The sequence below is a fragment of the Lynx canadensis genome, chromosome X (assembly GCF_007474595.2).
Source record: "Lynx canadensis isolate LIC74 chromosome X, mLynCan4.pri.v2, whole genome shotgun sequence".
NCBI lineage: Eukaryota > Metazoa > Chordata > Mammalia > Carnivora > Felidae > Lynx > Lynx canadensis.
The window spans coordinates 41,904,606-41,921,798 of NC_044321.2; the positions used below are offsets into that span (position 1 = coordinate 41,904,606).

The 17,193-nt window shown below is 48.7% G+C and overlaps 1 protein-coding gene and 1 pseudogene across 1 annotated transcript; one reads left to right on the forward strand and one right to left on the reverse strand.

Annotated features, from left to right (window-relative positions):
* Positions 1 to 703: 703 nt before the first annotated feature.
* Positions 704 to 9,798, reverse strand: LOC115506765 (annotated as a pseudogene).
* A 588-nt stretch (positions 9,799 to 10,386) lies between these two features.
* Positions 10,387 to 17,193, forward strand: GATA1 (GATA binding protein 1). Its single transcript, XM_030305365.1, has 6 exons — positions 10,387 to 10,506; positions 14,145 to 14,381; positions 14,889 to 15,266; positions 15,369 to 15,514; positions 16,084 to 16,209; positions 16,676 to 17,193. The coding sequence occupies exons 2-6, from the start codon at positions 14,162 to 14,164 to the stop codon at positions 17,045 to 17,047; spliced, it is 1,242 nt and encodes a 413-aa protein (XP_030161225.1). The 5' UTR covers positions 10,387 to 10,506; positions 14,145 to 14,161; the 3' UTR covers positions 17,048 to 17,193.

Genomic DNA, 17,193 nt, shown 5'->3' on the forward strand with positions numbered 1-17,193 from the left:
TCAGTCTGTTAAATGTCTGACTTTGGCTCAGGTCATGATGTCACAATCCGTGGGTTCAAGCCCTGCATTGGGCTCTGTGCCAACAGCTCAGATCCTGGAGCCTGCTTCAGATCCTGTGTCTCCCTCTCTCTCTGCCCCTCCCCTGCTCATGTTCTCTCCTCTCTCTCAAAAATAAAATAAAAACATAAAAAATTTAAATAAATAAACATTAAAAAAATTTAATAAAATAAAATGTCTCTTTGAGGGGCACCTGGGTGGCTCTGTTGATTAAGCATCTGACTCTTGATTTCGGCTCAGGTCATGATGTCACAGTTCATGGGATGGAGCCCTGCATGGAGTTCTCTACTGACAGCACAGACAGAGCCTGCTTGGGATTCTCTCTCTCCCTCTCTCTGTCCCTCCCACATGCACTCTCTCACTCTCAAAATAAATAAACACTTTTAAGTTTCTATTTGAGGAATAATTACTCTGTATTATAGCCTTTCATTTCGTCCCCAAACTTACATCAATCAGATCATGTCACAAAGCTCTTAAGTCTGGAAGAGATTTTTGAGGAATCACTTTGTCGGTGGCCAAGGGAGCAGGAGACAGGGCAGGGGAAACAGTCACCACCCTGGCACAGGCAATAAAGGGGCCATTATCTGCAGAGAACTCAAAAATTAATAAAACTGATTAAAATCATTCTGCATTTTATCATCACCACAGGGCAGCAATTCAGCAATTCTCAGCAATGTCAGTAATGAGACCCTCCTCCCTGCCAAGGCAAACTGCTCGTGCTGATGCTCACCCCACGTGTGCCACCACACTTAGATACACCTGCATATGCAGAAAGCACAGCACCCACACAAACTATACAAACGTCTGCAATCTCCATCTTAGCTATCTCTTCTGTTCATATTACTACACATTCTCCATTCCACCCCATTCTGTATACGTAGCTTGAGTAGTCAAAATCATACATACAAAAAAAAACCCACATCAATGTTTATCTTCCTTCAATTATGATATTTATCGCCAATGACGTTTCTCATTTCTCAAGTCTCAAATCCCTCTTGAGCTGGGGATGATGCCCAATGCTGCCACTTCTGCATTCATGGGCTTACCAGGTGCAGTTCACACTCATCCTCTCTGGCTGGGCCACCTGGCAGGTGCTTAGCGGGGTAAACACCCAGGGGTCTTTAATGCCCAGCTGCATGTTGAAAAACTGCATGCACAGTGTCACAGTTTTGGTGAAGGCTTTCTGGACAGGATAACCATTTTTAACTGTATAAATGCCAACCCAGATTTCATATGATCTAGCTGACTTTTTGTCAGACCACTTCTGGACCTTGATCTGCTCCTGGGGCCCCCTATGGAGAACTAGTCGTCAACTAGTCCTCAAAGGTGGCATTCTGAGGAATGTCTAGAGGGTCCCAGGGGTCCATCAGGGTGATCCTGGCGCACTGCTTGGTGGCTTATTCAATCTGAAACATCACTCCGTCCTTATAGAACAAAATTTTTCAAATAATCTCTTGCAGGGGATTAGCACCTTCTAATGGTTGATCCCATCATAGGAGAGCAGGGCATGGCTACTGTACCTGCTGCTCTGTAGTACAGAAACTAGTGGCCCTCCTACTGCTGTGGTGCCTGGCAAGGGTACAGGGTCCCTGGGGCACTGCTGGTTGCCACCTCCAGCACTACCACCCCCAGGCTACAGAGGCCACCCAGACCCAGAGGCTACCCAGCAGCTAGGCACCCAGGGCCACCTGGGCCACGCTTCCTATTTTTAAAAGACAGCTTGCATAAATAAACTTAAAAGCGGGGGGAGGGGTGCCTGGGTGGCTCAGTTGGTTAAGCGTCCAGCTCTTGGTTTTGGCTCAGGTCATGATCTCATTTTGTGGTTTTGAGCCCCACATAAGGCTCCGCACTGACAGAGAGGAGTCTGCTTGGGATTCTCTCTCTCTCCCTCCCCTGCTCTCACTTGCGTGCTCTCTTGCTCTCTCTCTTAAAATAAATAAATAAACTTAAAAAAAAAAAGACAGCTTGCCTTGGACCCAGATGTCATATGCCTGGAGATAGATGATTTATGAAAGGAAGAAAGGAAATAGAAATGAGGGAAAGAAGGAGAAAAGGAGGGAGGAAGGGAGGGAGAGTGGGCAGCAGGTGGGTAAATGAATGAATATGTACATAGATGAATGGATGGATAGATGGGTGGGTGGGTGAATGAATGGAAAGATGGACTAATATCCTCTGCCCCCGGAGAAACTCTTTCACATGTGTGTGCACAGACAGAGAAGTATGAGTTTGTAAATTGCAGGTGTGCTGTAACATAGAAAAGTCTGGAAACAACCCAAATGTCCATCAACAGATGAATGGTTAAACAAACCATGATACATCCATTCCATGGAATACTACTCAGCCATAAAAGGGAATAAACTTATGAGGTCAGCACTAACCTAATACCAAAACCAGACACAAACACAACAAGAAGACTATAGACCTGTATCTCTTATGAATATAGATGCAAAAATCTTCAACAAAATACTAGTAAATAGAATTCAGCAATATATAAGAAGGATTATACACCATAACCAAGTGGGATTGATCCAAGAAATGCAAGGTTTGCTCAACATAAGAAAACCAATGTAACATACCATATTAATAAAGGACAAAAACCACATGATCTTCTCAACAGATACAGAAAAAGCATCTGACAAAATTCAATACCGTTTCATTTATAAAAGTACTCAACAAACTAGGAACAAATGAGAACTTCCTCAACCTGATAAAGTGAATATACAAAATGGGGTGCCTGGCTGGCTCAGTAGAGCATGCAACTCTTGATCTCAGGGTTGTGAGTTCAAGCCCCATGTTGGATATAGAGATTACTTAAAAAAAAAAAAACTACACTGAAATTTTTAAAAAGTGCATCTACAAAAAACCTATAGCTAATATCATACTTCATGATGAAAGACTAAAAACTTTCTCTTAGAGATCAGGAACAAGACAAAGATGTCCCTTCTCACCACTTCTATTCAACAACATACTGGAGGTCCTAGTCAGGGCAATTAGGCAAGAAAAAGAAATAAAAAGCATCCAGATTGGGGAAAAAAAAGAAGTAAAACTATCAGTATTTGCAGGTGACATGATCTTATACAGAGAAAATCTTAAGGAACCCACAACAAAACCATTACATATATATGTGAGACCACGTTTTATGTATATATGAGCCCAGCAAGGTTGCAGGATACTAGATCATACAAGATTTAATCATATTTCTATATACTTGCAACGAACAATCCAAAAATGAAGAAAACAATTCCATTTACAATAGCATAAAAAAGAATAAACTACTTAGTAATAAATTTAACAAAAGATGGGTAAGACTTGTATACTTAAAAACCATAAAACACTGTTGAAAGAAATTAAATAACACTGAGGTGCCTGGGTGGTTCAATCAGTTAAGTGACCAGCTTTGGCTCAGGTCATGATCTCACAGTTTGTGGATTCGACCCCTACATTGGACTCTCTGCTGTCAGTGCGGAGCCTGCTTCAGATCCTCTCTCTCTGCCCCTCCCCTGCTTGCTCTCTCTCTCTCTCAAAAACAAATAAACATTAAAAAATTAAATAAGACTTAAATAAATGAAAAGATATCATAAATTCATGGATTGTAGACTTTATAGCATTAATATGGCGATACTCACCAAACTGATCTACAGGTTTAGTGCCATTCATATCAGAATCCAAGCTTGTGACAAACTGATCCTAAAATTCATATGAAAATGGCATGGACCGAGAATGGCTACAACAATCTCATAAAAGAAAAACACATTTGGAGGACTCACACTTTCCGATTTAAAAATGTACTACACGGCTGTAGTGATCAAAGTGATGTGGTACTGGCATAAAAACAGATAAATAAATGGGGCACCTGGGTTGCTCAGTTGGTTGAGCATCCAACTCTTGGTTTTGGCTCAGGTCATGATCTCATGGTTTCATGGGCTTCAGCCCCGTGTCAGGCTCTGTGCTGGCAGCGTGGAGTCTGCTTGGGATTCTCTCTCTCCTTCTCTCTCTGTCCCTCCCCTACTCATGCTGTCTCAGTCTCTCTCAAAATAAATAATCTTAAAAACAAAAAGATATATAAGTCAATGGAATAGAATTGAGAGTCCAGAAATAAACTCATACATTATGGGCAACTGATTTCTGACAAGCGTGCCTAGACAATTCAATGGGGAAAGAACAATCTTTTCCACAAATGGTGTTGGGACAACTGGATATCCACATGCAAAAGAATGAAACTGGACCTCTATTTCACACCATATATAAAAATTAACCAAAATAAAGAGAAGACATGAATGTAAGAGCTAAAACTATAAAACTTTTAGAAGAAAACATGCATAAATCTTTGTGACCTTGGACTAGGCAATGGTTTCTTAGATATGACACCTAACACATAAGCAACCAAAGAAAAACTAGATAAATTGGACTTCATAAAAACTAAAAGCTTTTGCACTTCAAGGGGCAAAAGAAAGTAAAAGAGCAACCCAACAATTGGAGAAAATATTTTCAAATCACATATCTGATAAGGGACTAGCATCTAGAATATATAAAGAACTCATACTACTCGACAAAAAGATAACCCAATTAAAAATGGGCAAAGGATCTAAATAGATATTTCTCTATGGAAGACCTACAGATGTTCAAGTACATGAGAAGATGCTCAACATCATTAGTCATTAGGGACATCAAACCAAAAACACAATGAGATGTCACATCACACCAACTGGGATGACCAGAATCAAAAAGAGAAACAATATGTGGGGCGCTTGGGTGGCTCAGTTGGTTAAGTGTCAAACTCTTGATTTGGGCTCAAGTCATGATCTTGCAGTTGGTAAGTTTGAGCCCCATAGCGCAGAGCCCACTTGGAATTCTCTCTCCCTCTCTCTCTGTTCCTCCCCCTGCTCTCTCTTTCTCTTTCTCTCAGGATAAATAAACTTAAAAAAAAAAGAGGGGGCACCTGGTCAGATAAGCATCTGGCTTTGGCTCAGGTCATGATCTCATGGTTCGTGAGTTCAAGTCCTGCATCAGGGGAGCTTGAGCCCCCCTTTGGGTGAGCTTGTTCTCTGCTTCAGGTGAGCTCATGCCCTGATTTGGGTGAGAATGAGCCCTGCTTTGGGTGAGCTTGAGCCCCACTTCAGGTGAGCCTCACTTCTCTCTCTTTCCCACTCTCTGCCCCTCGTGGGATTTTCTCTCTCTCTCTCTCTGCTCCTCGATCATTTGCACCCTCTCTCCAAAAAAAAATTAAAAATGTAAAAAAAGAGAAACAATACCAAGTGTTGGAGAAGATGTCGATAAATTAGAATCCTCATACAACTGCTGTGGAGAATCCTTCTGCAATTTCTCAAAAAGTTAAACACAGAACTGCCGTATGGCCCCACAACTCCATTCCTAGATATATACCCAAGAGAACTGAAAATATACGCCCACGTAAAAACTTTAACATGAATGTTTATAGCAGCATTACTCATGATCCCCAAAATTGTCAACTTATTAGACGAATGGACAAGCAAAATGTAGAATGTTCATACAATGAAATATTATTCAGCCATAAAAAGGAATGAAGTTTTGATCTATGCTACAACATGAATGAACCTTGGACACTTTATGCAAAGTGAAAGAAGTCAGTCACAAAAAGCCACATATTATATGATTCCATTCATATGAAAAGTCCATTACAGGCAAATCTATGAGACAGAAAGTAGATTAGCGGTTTCCAGGGATTGAGGGGAGACAGAAAATATTATGAGGAATGCCTGCTGATAGGTACAGGATTCTTTTTGGGATGATGAAAATGTTCTGGAATTAGACAGTGGTAGTAGTTGTATAACCTTGTGACTGTACTAACCACTGAAATGCACCCTTTAAAAGGGTGACTTTTGGGGTACCTGGGTGGCTCAGTTGGTTGAGCGTCCAACTCTTGATTTCAGCTCAGGTCATGATCTCATGGTTCATGGCATCAAGCCCCACGTCAGGCTCCATGCTGACAGCACAGAGTCTGCTTGAGATTTCTCTCTCTCCTTCTCTCTGCCCCTCCCCTGCTCACACGTGCACATGCACTCTCTCTCTCAAAATAAATACTTAAAAATAAGTACATAAATAAGTAAAAGGGTGAATTTTGTGGTATGTGAATTACATCTCAATAAAAAAGAATTAACTATTAATACATACAACAATGTGGATGAATGTCACAAACATTAAGTAGAACAAAAGAAACATAACTATATGGTTCCATTTATATGAAGTTCAAAAGCAAGCCGAAAACCCCACTATTGTATGCTGTTTATGGATACATACGTATGGAGTAATAGAATAAAAATATACATGAGGAAGATAAACACCAAACTCAAGGTAGTGGAAGGAGAAAGGAAAATAGAATTTGTGTAAGAACTTTAACTGTATCTGTAATAACATATTTCTTTTAAAAGTATCTGAAACAAATGAAGCAGAATACTAATGTCTGACAAGGGTGAATGGTTGTTAAAGTATCCTTTATACTTTTCTCTTAAAAAAATGAAACGGGCATCTGGGTTGCTTAGTTGGTTGAGTGCCTGACTTTGGCTCAGGTCATGATCTCGCATGTTCATAAGTTTGAGCCCCATGTTAGGCTCTCTACTATCAGCGCAGAGCCCGCTTCGGACCTTTTGTCTCTCTCTCTGTCTCTCCCCAGCTTGCATGTGCTCTCTCAAAAAACAAACATTTTTGGGGCGCCTGGGTGGTGCAGTTGGTTAAGCGTCCGACTTCAGCCAGGTCACGATCTCGCGGTCCGTGAGTTCGAGCCCCGCGTCGGGCTCTGGGCTGATGGCTCAGAGCCTGGAGCCTGTTTCCGATTCTGTGTCTCCCTCTCTCTCTGCCCCTCCCTTGTTCATGCTCTGTCTCTCTCTGTCCCAAAAATAAATAAAAATGTTGAAAAAAAAATTTTTTAAATAAAAAAAAAATAAAAAAAAAAAACAAACATTTTTGAAAAATGAAAAAGAAAAACCAACAGTTCGGTTCTGAGACAAACATTTGACTCCTCAGCCAGGCTTTGATGTTTCCTCTCTGCACTACTGACACCAAGGAGACTTAGGTTCTGCCCCTGCCTTGGTGGATTCCAGTCTGGAAGAGGCACAAATAGTCCACATGCTATGGGCACAGAGAAAGCTCTAGAAGATGCCAGGAAGAAGGGAATCAGTCAAGGAAGCCTTTTAGGAAGAGAGGATGTTGGAGCTGAGTCTTAAGTGGAGGCCTGACAGAGAGGACGCTTGGCCTGGACACCCCACCCCCACCCCCACCCTTGTGGGTCTCTCCCAAAGCCTGGCCTGGCCCTGCCGATTCCCTTATCTGCCCACTCCCAGCTGCCTCCCTGCTGGCTGAACTGTCGCCCACAGACTTCTGGGCCTGTGCCCCCTCCACGGGGATGGGGGAGGGAATGGGGTGAAGGTTGGCCTCAGAGCCTCAGGGTTTCTGGCTCTTGATGGAGGCAGGGCTCTGAGGCCCCCACTCCCCACCCTTTACTTCCCTTCCTAAGCCCTTTCTCTGCTCCAGTTATGAAGAAATAGGCTGCGTCCAGTGGCCAAACTCTTGTCTGAGATGTGCCTCCAGCCTGTCCTTCCTGAGGAGGACAGATTTCCCTACCTTGCTCCCAATACTGCAACTGCTGTTTCTAATGAAAATAACAATGAGAAGAACTACCATTACAGAGTTTGTCACTTATGGTGTGCCAGGCAGGACCTGTGTTGAGTGGCCCTTCGACAACATTCGCTGTGGGTTCTATGATTGTACCCATTATCCAGGCAAAGAAACTGAGGCTCAGAGGGTGGTCAGCCCAGGAATCACACAGCAAATCAGTGTCAGAGTTGAGACAAGAACACAGGGCCTCGGACAAACATCTTCATTCTCTGAGCCTACTCCTAATCTGGAAGATGCAGGCAATTATATGCACTTATACCACCAGGACCTGGTGAGAATGGGATAAAATTAGGCATGGAGAGCATTTCGCACAGTGCCTGGGGAGGCTCAGCCAACAATACTGCTGTTGTTATTACTGTATTAGTGCTAAGAGAAGTATTTGTATCAGAATTAGTATTCGTATGGCTGTGGCTAGAATCGGAATAATTATTAGATTTAAAATTAGTATTACTACCACTATTAAGATTAGCATTAGTGCTAACATCAATATCAGAATTAGGATTAAATATCAATCAATTAAAATTGATATTGGTGTTGCATATTATCAGCATTATTACTAGAATTAGTAGTGCTAGTAAAAAAGGTTCAAGTACTATCCCTTGTATACAGTAGGCACTCAGTAAATAAGAATACCTAACATTTATTGAGATTTCAGATTCAAGTGAGTTAAAATCACTTAACGGATTAAATCTCATGTAGCTCTCCCAATCACCATATGGAGTAGCCACTATTATTACCCCATCTCTACAGATGAGGAACTGAGGTCCAGAGGGGCCAGTAACTCGTCCAAGGCCACATGGCCAGTCGGTGGTTAGGGCAGTCTATAAATGAGGGCAAGTTGGCTCCAGAGTGGAAGTCCTGAAAGCATTGCCACTTAAGTCCCAGGGGTCTTCATACCCCTTCTTACTCATGAAGGCTCAGCACAGGACGTGGCACACAGTGGGAGCTCAATAAATGCAAAGTCATAGCCCTGCTCTCTTTCCTCCTCTAACCTCCAATTTTGCTTATAAGGACAATGAAGCCCGTGGAGGCAGGATGGGGATGGCAAGCTCCTTGTGGGGTAGCCAGCGGGTGAGCAGGCCCCACGGGCCCAGGGATGCATCACTGCCCTGTGCCCTTGGCAGGTCTCAGTCTCCCCATCTGTAGAATGGATGGTCAGGAGAGTGCTCTGTCCTGTGGAGTCCTGGGGCCACAACTGGGTAGTCTCACCCCTGCTCTATGGGGTAAGTTGGACACAACTTACCCAAGCTGTGGGTCCCAAGTTGGACACCTACTGTGTGCACGTGCATCCATTGATTTTACATGGAGAAAGTGCTCAGAACAGGACTGGCCTGGGGTCTATGTCAGCATGAGACACTGGTTGTTGTCACTGTTGTTACTATTTGGGGGAGGGAGGAAGGGCAGAAAGGTAGGGACTGAGGTGCGGAAGTTCCGGAGGTCCCTCTCAGCAAGTTGAGGGTAGAGCCACAGATCACAGGGATCACGTCAACCCTGTCCCACCCACACCAGCACCACCTGCCCAGGGCATACCCCAGCCTGACACCTGGTCTCATGGACTTCCTCTCAGACTCTGTGCATACCTGTCTCTGTCTCCCTCTCTACAATATCATCTTTGTCTCCCTTCTCAGTTTCTCCACCTGTGTCCTTGGCCTCTGTTGCTTTCAGGCCATATCTTTTGCCTTCTGTCCTTCTCTATGTCTCCTTCTCTTTGCGTCTCCCTCACTGTTTTGGCTCTCTTGGTGTCTCTCTCTCTCCTCTCTCTCTTGCCTTTCTTTCTGTGCCCCTCTCTGCCTCCTTCCAGCTCTGTCACTTTTTCTGTGTCTTCCCATTTCCATCTCTTTCTGTCTCTCTCTGTCTCTTGCTCTCTGCCCCTCTCCCTTCTCTATCCCTTCAGTTCTTCCCTTCCCCCACCCTATCCCACTCCTCAAGAACCTGCAGAGAAACCAACCCTGGGTCCCACTTGTTTCCCACCTCCAAAGCAGCATGGCGGGCAATAAGTTGAGGCCACTGTCCCTGGGTGGCCCCCTGAGCCCAACCCCCCATCCCAAGACAGCCTGTTACCGCGGAGCCAACAGCCACAGTCTCCTCCATCTGATAAGACTTATCTGCTGCCCCAGGGCAGGCCGGAGCTGGCGTAAGCCCCAGTGGGGCACTGAGTGTGCCCCTGCCTCCTGCCAGTCCTGGCCTGAGCTGGCCCCCAGGCTGAGCCTGGGTTGTCAAGATGTCCCATGGCCTCTGGTTCAAACCCCACCGAACATCTCTGAGCCTCATTCTTCTTGCCTGCAAAATGGGTACAATCACATCCCTCCTCTCCCTGTGGCCAGGAAGATTCACATACATAAGGGCCAAACCTGAACCTGACCTAGCACACAGTAGGAAGTTTGTACAGTCATAAAACTGTACAGTCATAGGCTTAGTACAGTCATAAAACTGTATCTGCTATTGTCACTTTATCTTGGCTTCAGCCCGCCTTTGTTTGGCTGGACACTGTAGTCCATGGGAGCCCAAGTTGAACAGGGTCCAAGAATCCACAGGGTGGGCAGATGGGGCACAAGATGGCCCCACTGCCCAAGAGGTGCCCCACCAGCAAGGAACCCGCCCCCTCCCCTCGTCCGCTCCACCCACTGGGGCACCAGCCACTCCCTGGGGAGGAGGGAGGAGGGAGAGGGGAGGGAGGGAGGGAGGGAGGGAAGGAGGAAGGGAGCCTCAAAGGCCAAGGCTAGCCAGGACACCCCCCGGGATCACACTGAACTCGCCACATCCCCAAAGCGGCTGAACCCTCTGCACCAACCAGCCCAGGTCAGTCTCAGCAACCCCCCCAAGAGCCCCCAGCAAGGCAAACCCCAGGCCTGCTATCCCTCACCTCAAGGCTATTCCTCCAGCCTACTCTAGGCTCCCCAATCTACCGCTGGTCCCCAAAGTGTCTACCACCCCTGAAACCCTTCACAGCTCCTTAAACCACCTCTGTCTTTCCAACCCCCCATCTCTACCCTGAACCCACTCCCCAACACCCACCTCCTTCTGCCCTGACTCCCATCCTCTCCTTCCAAGATATCTGTTCCCCTGATGCCTTAATTCTGCTCCCCATACCCCATCTCTTATCCCCCAAATCCTATCTCTGCCCTGAATCTGCTTTTCACTCATCTGGGGTTGTTTCTATCTCTGAGTTCTCCCCCAAAGCTCACTTGTGCTCCCCCATGTCTGTCTCTGCTCCCCATGCCCTTGTCCACTCCCCATCCTGTTTTCTGCTCCAAATTCTCCAGTCCCCTGAACCCTAACTCCATCCTCTTATCCCCATCTGTGCCTCTCAAACCCCGTATTTGTTCTGTGTGACTTCTCTGATTCCCCCAAACCACTACTCTCCGCCAACCCCTGGCCTGCACACCAAAATGTCTGTCACTCCAAACACCAAGTCTACTCCCCTAAGTCTTTTCTGCCAGATGAATCCTCATGCCTAGCTTCCCTAAACCCCAATCCCAACCCCAAAATATGTCTCTGGCCCTCCCAGATCTCCTCTGGCCCCAAATGTTTCTTCACTACAATTCCATCCTGGCTCTTAAACTCCTCCTCTGCTTCCATAACCCATCTCTATCAGACATATTCTGCCTGTCCAAGCCCATCTCTGACCACTAAACTCCATCTCTGCTCCAGCGAAACCCACAGAATTCCCAAACTTGTCCATGACCCTCAGAATCCATCTTTGACCCCCAAACTACATCCTAACTTCTCAACTTTATCTGACTCTCAAGCTTCACCTCAGATTCCCAATCTTGTCTCTGCTTTTCTAACCAATTTCTGATCCCACAATGTGACCTTTCCAATTTGTCTCTCCTCCTCAAACCCCATATCTGCTTTCCCCAAACTCTATAGCTATACCCCCAACCTCTCCCTGACTCAACCCCCTATCTGACTCTCAAATTCTACCGGAAAGCCTCCCAAGACTCATCTGCCCCCAGACCCCATCTCTGTTCCCTTCAGTCCCAAAAGACCCTCCTTTGAGGGCTCGGATAGGGATGTTACCTGGGGTGAGGGGCTGGGCCAAGGGAGAGGTGAGGGTGCCAGCCTGCTGCCTGCTGCCCGTTGGGGCAGCACTTACTCTAGTGGGGCAGCTGATAAGGAGCTTTCATATCCCCCAGCCTCGAGATAAACTTTATCTCTGTCCGGAGAGTGATAACTGGGGGGGGGGGGGAGGGCGGGCTGGGCCCCTGCCACAGGAGGGGTGGGCAGCCCTGGACCCGCCAAGGTGCTAGGTGCAGTGATGTGGCACAGTGGGGCTGGGAGGAGGTCATAGGGCTGGGGGGTGAGGTGAGGATGAGGGGGGATAAAGGAACAGTGGTGACAGAGGTGAAAAGAGCAAGAGACAGGTAGACAGAGAAGGAAGGGAGAAAGAGAGAGACATGGGGATAAAAAGAGACAAAGAAAAAGAGCAAGAGACAGACATGAAGAAAAAGAAAGGAGAAACAGAGAAAGAGATACTCAAAGGAAGAGACAGAGATGGAAGGAAAACAAAGGAGACCCAGGGGAAGAAAAAGAGCAAGACAGGAACGGAGAAGGAAAGATACTCACAGACAGAAAGAACCACAGAGAGTCAGAGAGGAAAGAGATGGCAACTGAGAAGAAGAGGCAAGATACCTTCTTCAGGCACAGTCAGCGGGAATCCTGGCGCCTAGTTAGTGGTAGACAGAACTACAGGCTAATCTATTTGCCAGCACAACCCCCACTGCTGAGCCCAACCTTTAGCATGTTCACACAGCAGGTTACATAGGCTGGGTGTCTGAAGATGGCCTTCTACTCTATCTCCGTCATTCCACCCCAAGGACAGGGAAACTGAGGCTTTCAGAACCATGGGGGCAAGTCAGGGGCAGGGGTAGGTTTTCTGGCTCCTCACCTGGGCTGTGTGGAGTGGGGTATGGGCAAAGATGTGGGACTAGTAAGACAGACGTGGAAATAAGGCCAGAGGGCTGAGAGAGTGAAAGCAAGAGTGAGATCAAGAAAGGGAAAGAGGAAGGAGACAAGCAGAAAGAGACAGAGTGGGAGAGAAGCAGAGACATTCAGAGACTGACTAGAGAGGGAAGGAAAAGAGAAACAGAAGAAGATAAAAGACACAGAGATAAAGATGGAGAGAAGCAACCAGAAACAGAGACATGGAAATAGAGAGAGAGGGAAGGAAAACATCATATGTTTACAAAAGCACAGAAAGAGAGAGGGCAAGATACATCATGGTAGCATAGAAAGATGGGAGAGAAATCTAGAGGGCCAGGCTGGACAAGAGAGAGCGTCACCAGGAAAGAGACACAGGGACATAGATATGCACACAGGGAAGGACAGAGACCAAGCCGCCATCTCACAGGTCTTAGCTGGGCCCCTGTCACCACCTCCTATCTGGCAGATGGGGAAACTGAGCACTGGGGCTGGTGGGGACTGAAAGAACCCGAAAGCAGAACTATGGCAGACCTCCCCAGGGCAGAGGGTACGAGTAGGGGGAACACCTCCCACCTGTCCCCCTCCTCAGAGGAAGCCAGTGGCCTTGGGGTGATTTCAAAAGTTGGGCGGGGATGGCAGAGATAAGCAGTGGGGGGTACTGACCCCCCCCATGGCAGGGAGGAACTGAGGGGGCCCTCTGTCTGCAGACCCAACGGAGGTTAGGGAGGGAGGAGTCAAGCCGGAAACCATGGGTTTCTGAGAAAGTCAGAAGATGCAACAGATAGGGATGAAGTTGGGGAGCACAGAAGGGTGAACCCCAAGGTCCTAGGGGTGACAAGCTGTTCAAGGGACTCTGGTCCTGCAACCCAGTCCACCCCACCCAGACTCTTCTAGAGGGGAAGGAGACAGAGAGGATGGCGGCAGGGGGGAAAGAGGAGTAGGAGGGGAGAAAATGAGGCAAGGAGAAAGAGAGGAACAGAGAGGAAGAGAAGAAGGATGAAGGAAAAGGAGGAAAAGAGAGAGGAGGAAGGAGAGAGGCAGGAGGGAAAGAGAAAATAAGGAGGGGTGGAGAGGTAGAAAGGGGAAGAGGAGGAGGTGGGGGCTGAGGAAGGAGGAAGGAGGAAGGAGAGGAGGAGGGGGAAGAGACAGAAGTAGAGAAGAGAAGTGGGACCAGGGAGAGGGGGTGAGGGGAAGGGAAAGGAGGGGGAGGCAGGAGTGGGAAAAGAAGGAAGAGGGGGAAGAGGAGAGGAGAAAGAAGGGAAATTGTGGGAAAAGGGAAAAGAAGAGATGGGACGAAGGAGAGAGAAGAAAGGGAAGAGGAAGGAGGGAAGACAGAAGGGAAGAAGGAAGGAGGAGATGATGGAGGGAAGGACGGAGACAGATGTGGGCCAGAGAGGAAGACAGGAGGGCTATGAAGATTGAGGGAATCGAACAGGAAGGGGAGAAAGGAGGTAAGGAGGAGTGGGAAGGGAGGGAGAATTTTGCAGTCTGAAGAGCCCCTCCTGTTCTCACAGGACAAACCCGAGGCCCCATGGAGTTCCCTGGCCTAGGGGCCCTGGGGACCTCCGAGTCCCTGCCCCAATTTGTGGACCCTGCCTTGGTATCCTCGCCACCAGAGTCGGGGGTCTTCTTCCCCTCTGGGCCTGAGGGCTTGGATGCAGCGGCCTCCTCCACTGCCCCCAGCACCGCCACCCCTGCGGCTGCAGCACTGGCCTACTACAGGGATGCTGAGGCCTACCGGCACTCCCCAGGTAACTCCTTTGGGTGGCTGTCTTAGCACTGGCTCCATGCTGTCTGGGCTGCCATGGTGACCCTTAGCTGGGGCAGAATCCCACTAGGAGGTCATCTTGAAAATAGCTGGAAACCTTCACATGGATGAGCTAACCACTTCCCCCAGCTAGGTCCAGGCCAGGGAATGCCAATGCTCCCCATCTCCTGTCTTGGGGTAGCCATGTTGGAAAGCAATGCTAGAAGCAGGCTGTGGTAGCCCTAGTTGTCAAGTGATCCCCGGGGCTCCAAATCCCAACAGTCACCCTCAAAGCCCATTTGGAAATAGGTGGAGGCTACTGCAGCTGTCAAAGTGACCAGGGGGGCTCAGGACCCAGGAGTTACCCAATGGCCAGCAGCTGTTCTGGTTGCCTGTGGGAAGATTGGAAACTTGGCCACTATGTTGGGGTTCTTGGGCACCACGGCATCCTGACAGCAGGATGGCTTCAGACTGATCCCTCCTTCCTTCCCATACCCACCTTCCACGACAGTCTTTCAGGTGTACCCACTGCTCAACTGTATGGAGGGGATCCCAGGCGGCTCACCATATGCTGGCTGGACCTATGGCAAGACTGGGCTCTACCCTGCCTCAACTGTGTGCCCCACCCGCGAGGACTCCCCTCCCCAGGCCACAGAAGACCCAGAAGGCAAAGGTGGCAGCAGCTTCCTGGAGACCTTAAAGACAGAGCGGCTAAGTCCAGACCTCTTGACGCTGGGGCCTGCACTGCCTTCATCAATCCCTGTCCCCAGCAGTGCCTATGGGGGTCCTGACTTTTCCAGTACCTTCTTCTCTCCCACCGGGAGCCCCCTCAATTCAGCGGCCTATTCCTCTCCCAAGCTTCGCGGAACGCTGCCCTTGCCCCCCTGTGGTGAGATCTCCAAAAAGGGAGAGGGAGGATGAGGTAGGGCGGCATGCAAAGCAAAGTTGGGCTGAGCCTGGGATCCCCCATCCCCTTTGTTCACCCCATCAGAGGCCAGGGAGTGTGTGAACTGCGGAGCAACAGCCACTCCACTGTGGCGGCGGGACAGGACGGGCCACTACCTATGCAATGCCTGTGGCCTCTATCACAAGATGAATGGACAGAACAGGCCCCTCATCCGGCCCAAGAAGCGCCTGGTAAGACCCCAGGCCTGTCTGCCTCCACCTAGGAACTGTTGTTCTCACCCTGTGCAGGGATCCCTGTCCTCATGCTCTATGAGAATCCATAGCCCCCATCCCTTCCCCATCCATACAGGAACCCAGCTTTGCATAGGAATGCCTATCCTCAACCTACCTTCATAGGCTACAAGCAGGAACCCTCTCCTCTCCCTGCACGGCAGTGTTTTCATCCTTGGCTTCACACTGGAATCACCTTAGGATGCTCTGAACCACAGGGGCCTGGGCACTCCCCTAGACGTATCTATTTCATTGGTCAGGGGTGCTGCCTGGGCATCAGGTTTTCAACTCCCCGAGTGATTCCAATGTATGGCCAAAGTTGGCCATCACTGATGGAGTCTCACCCCCAATACCAAAATCCCCTATTCTGGTCGGGAGGCCCCGCTCTTGCCCCATTCAGAACCCACAGTCATCACCCTGCAAGTACATCTGTTCTCGCCCTGCACAGGAAGCCCGGCCTTCAACCTGACCCTTACCTCTTGGGTCCTCCACCCCGCAGTGGGTTGATCCTCATATTCTCTCTCCCCTAGATTGTCAGCAAACGGGCAGGTACCCAGTGCACCAACTGCCAGACAACCACCACAACACTGTGGCGAAGAAATGCCAGTGGGGACCCTGTGTGCAATGCTTGCGGCCTCTACTACAAGCTACACCAGGTTTGCCCTGCCCTGCCCTGCCCCTCAGAGCCTCCCTCCTCCCTGCTCCTGTTCCGCCCCCACCTTTGCTTCCCCTCATAACCTTCTCTCTTTTCTTTTCTCCCCCCTCCTTCCTTCTCTATTCCCCTCCTCCTTGGTCCTCATCCCTCCCTGCTCCATTTCTTCATCTCCTCACTCCCTTCCACTCCCTCCTGTCCCTCCTCTATCTCCCTCTTCCTCCTCCCCAGCCATCAGCTGCCACTCCCCTGCCTTGTAGCTCCATCAACCCCAGAGGCTTCCCCAAGCCCAGGGCTTCACAACCTTGGGGTTTCTTAGGACAATACCTGCACCACACCAGGGTCATGCTTCCCTAGTCCTTGAACCAATTCTCTATCCTTAAAGAAGTGCGGTAGAGATGGCCTCCCTTGTCAAGACACAGAGGCAAAGATGTGGAGTTGGGAAACATCCATGGCCTCCCTTTTGGCAGGTGAACCGACCACTGACCATGCGGAAGGATGGTATTCAGACTCGAAACCGCAAGGCATCTGGAAAAGGGAAAAAGAAACGAGGGTCAAGTCTGGGAGGTACTGGAGCAGCTGAAGGACCAGCTGGTGGCTTCATGGTGGTGGCTGGGGGCAGCGGTAGTGGGAATTGTGGGGAGGTGGCCTCAGGCTTGACACTGGGCCCACCCAGTACTGCCCATCTCTACCAGGGCCTGGGCCCCGTGGTGCTGTCAGGGCCTGTCAGCCACCTCATGCCTTTCCCGGGACCACTGCTGGGTTCGCCCACAGGCTCCTTCCCCACAGGCCCTGTCCCTCCTACCACCACCACCACTGTGGTGGCCCCACTCAGCTCATGAGGACACAGATCATGGGCTTGGGGCAGAGGTGGTGTCCCTCTCCTATGTAGCCAGCAGTCTGTACAACCCAACCCTCTGGGCCCCAAGACATCCCCCAGCCTGGACCTTCAAAGCTTTTGTAAAATAAAACCACTGGAGTCCTAAAA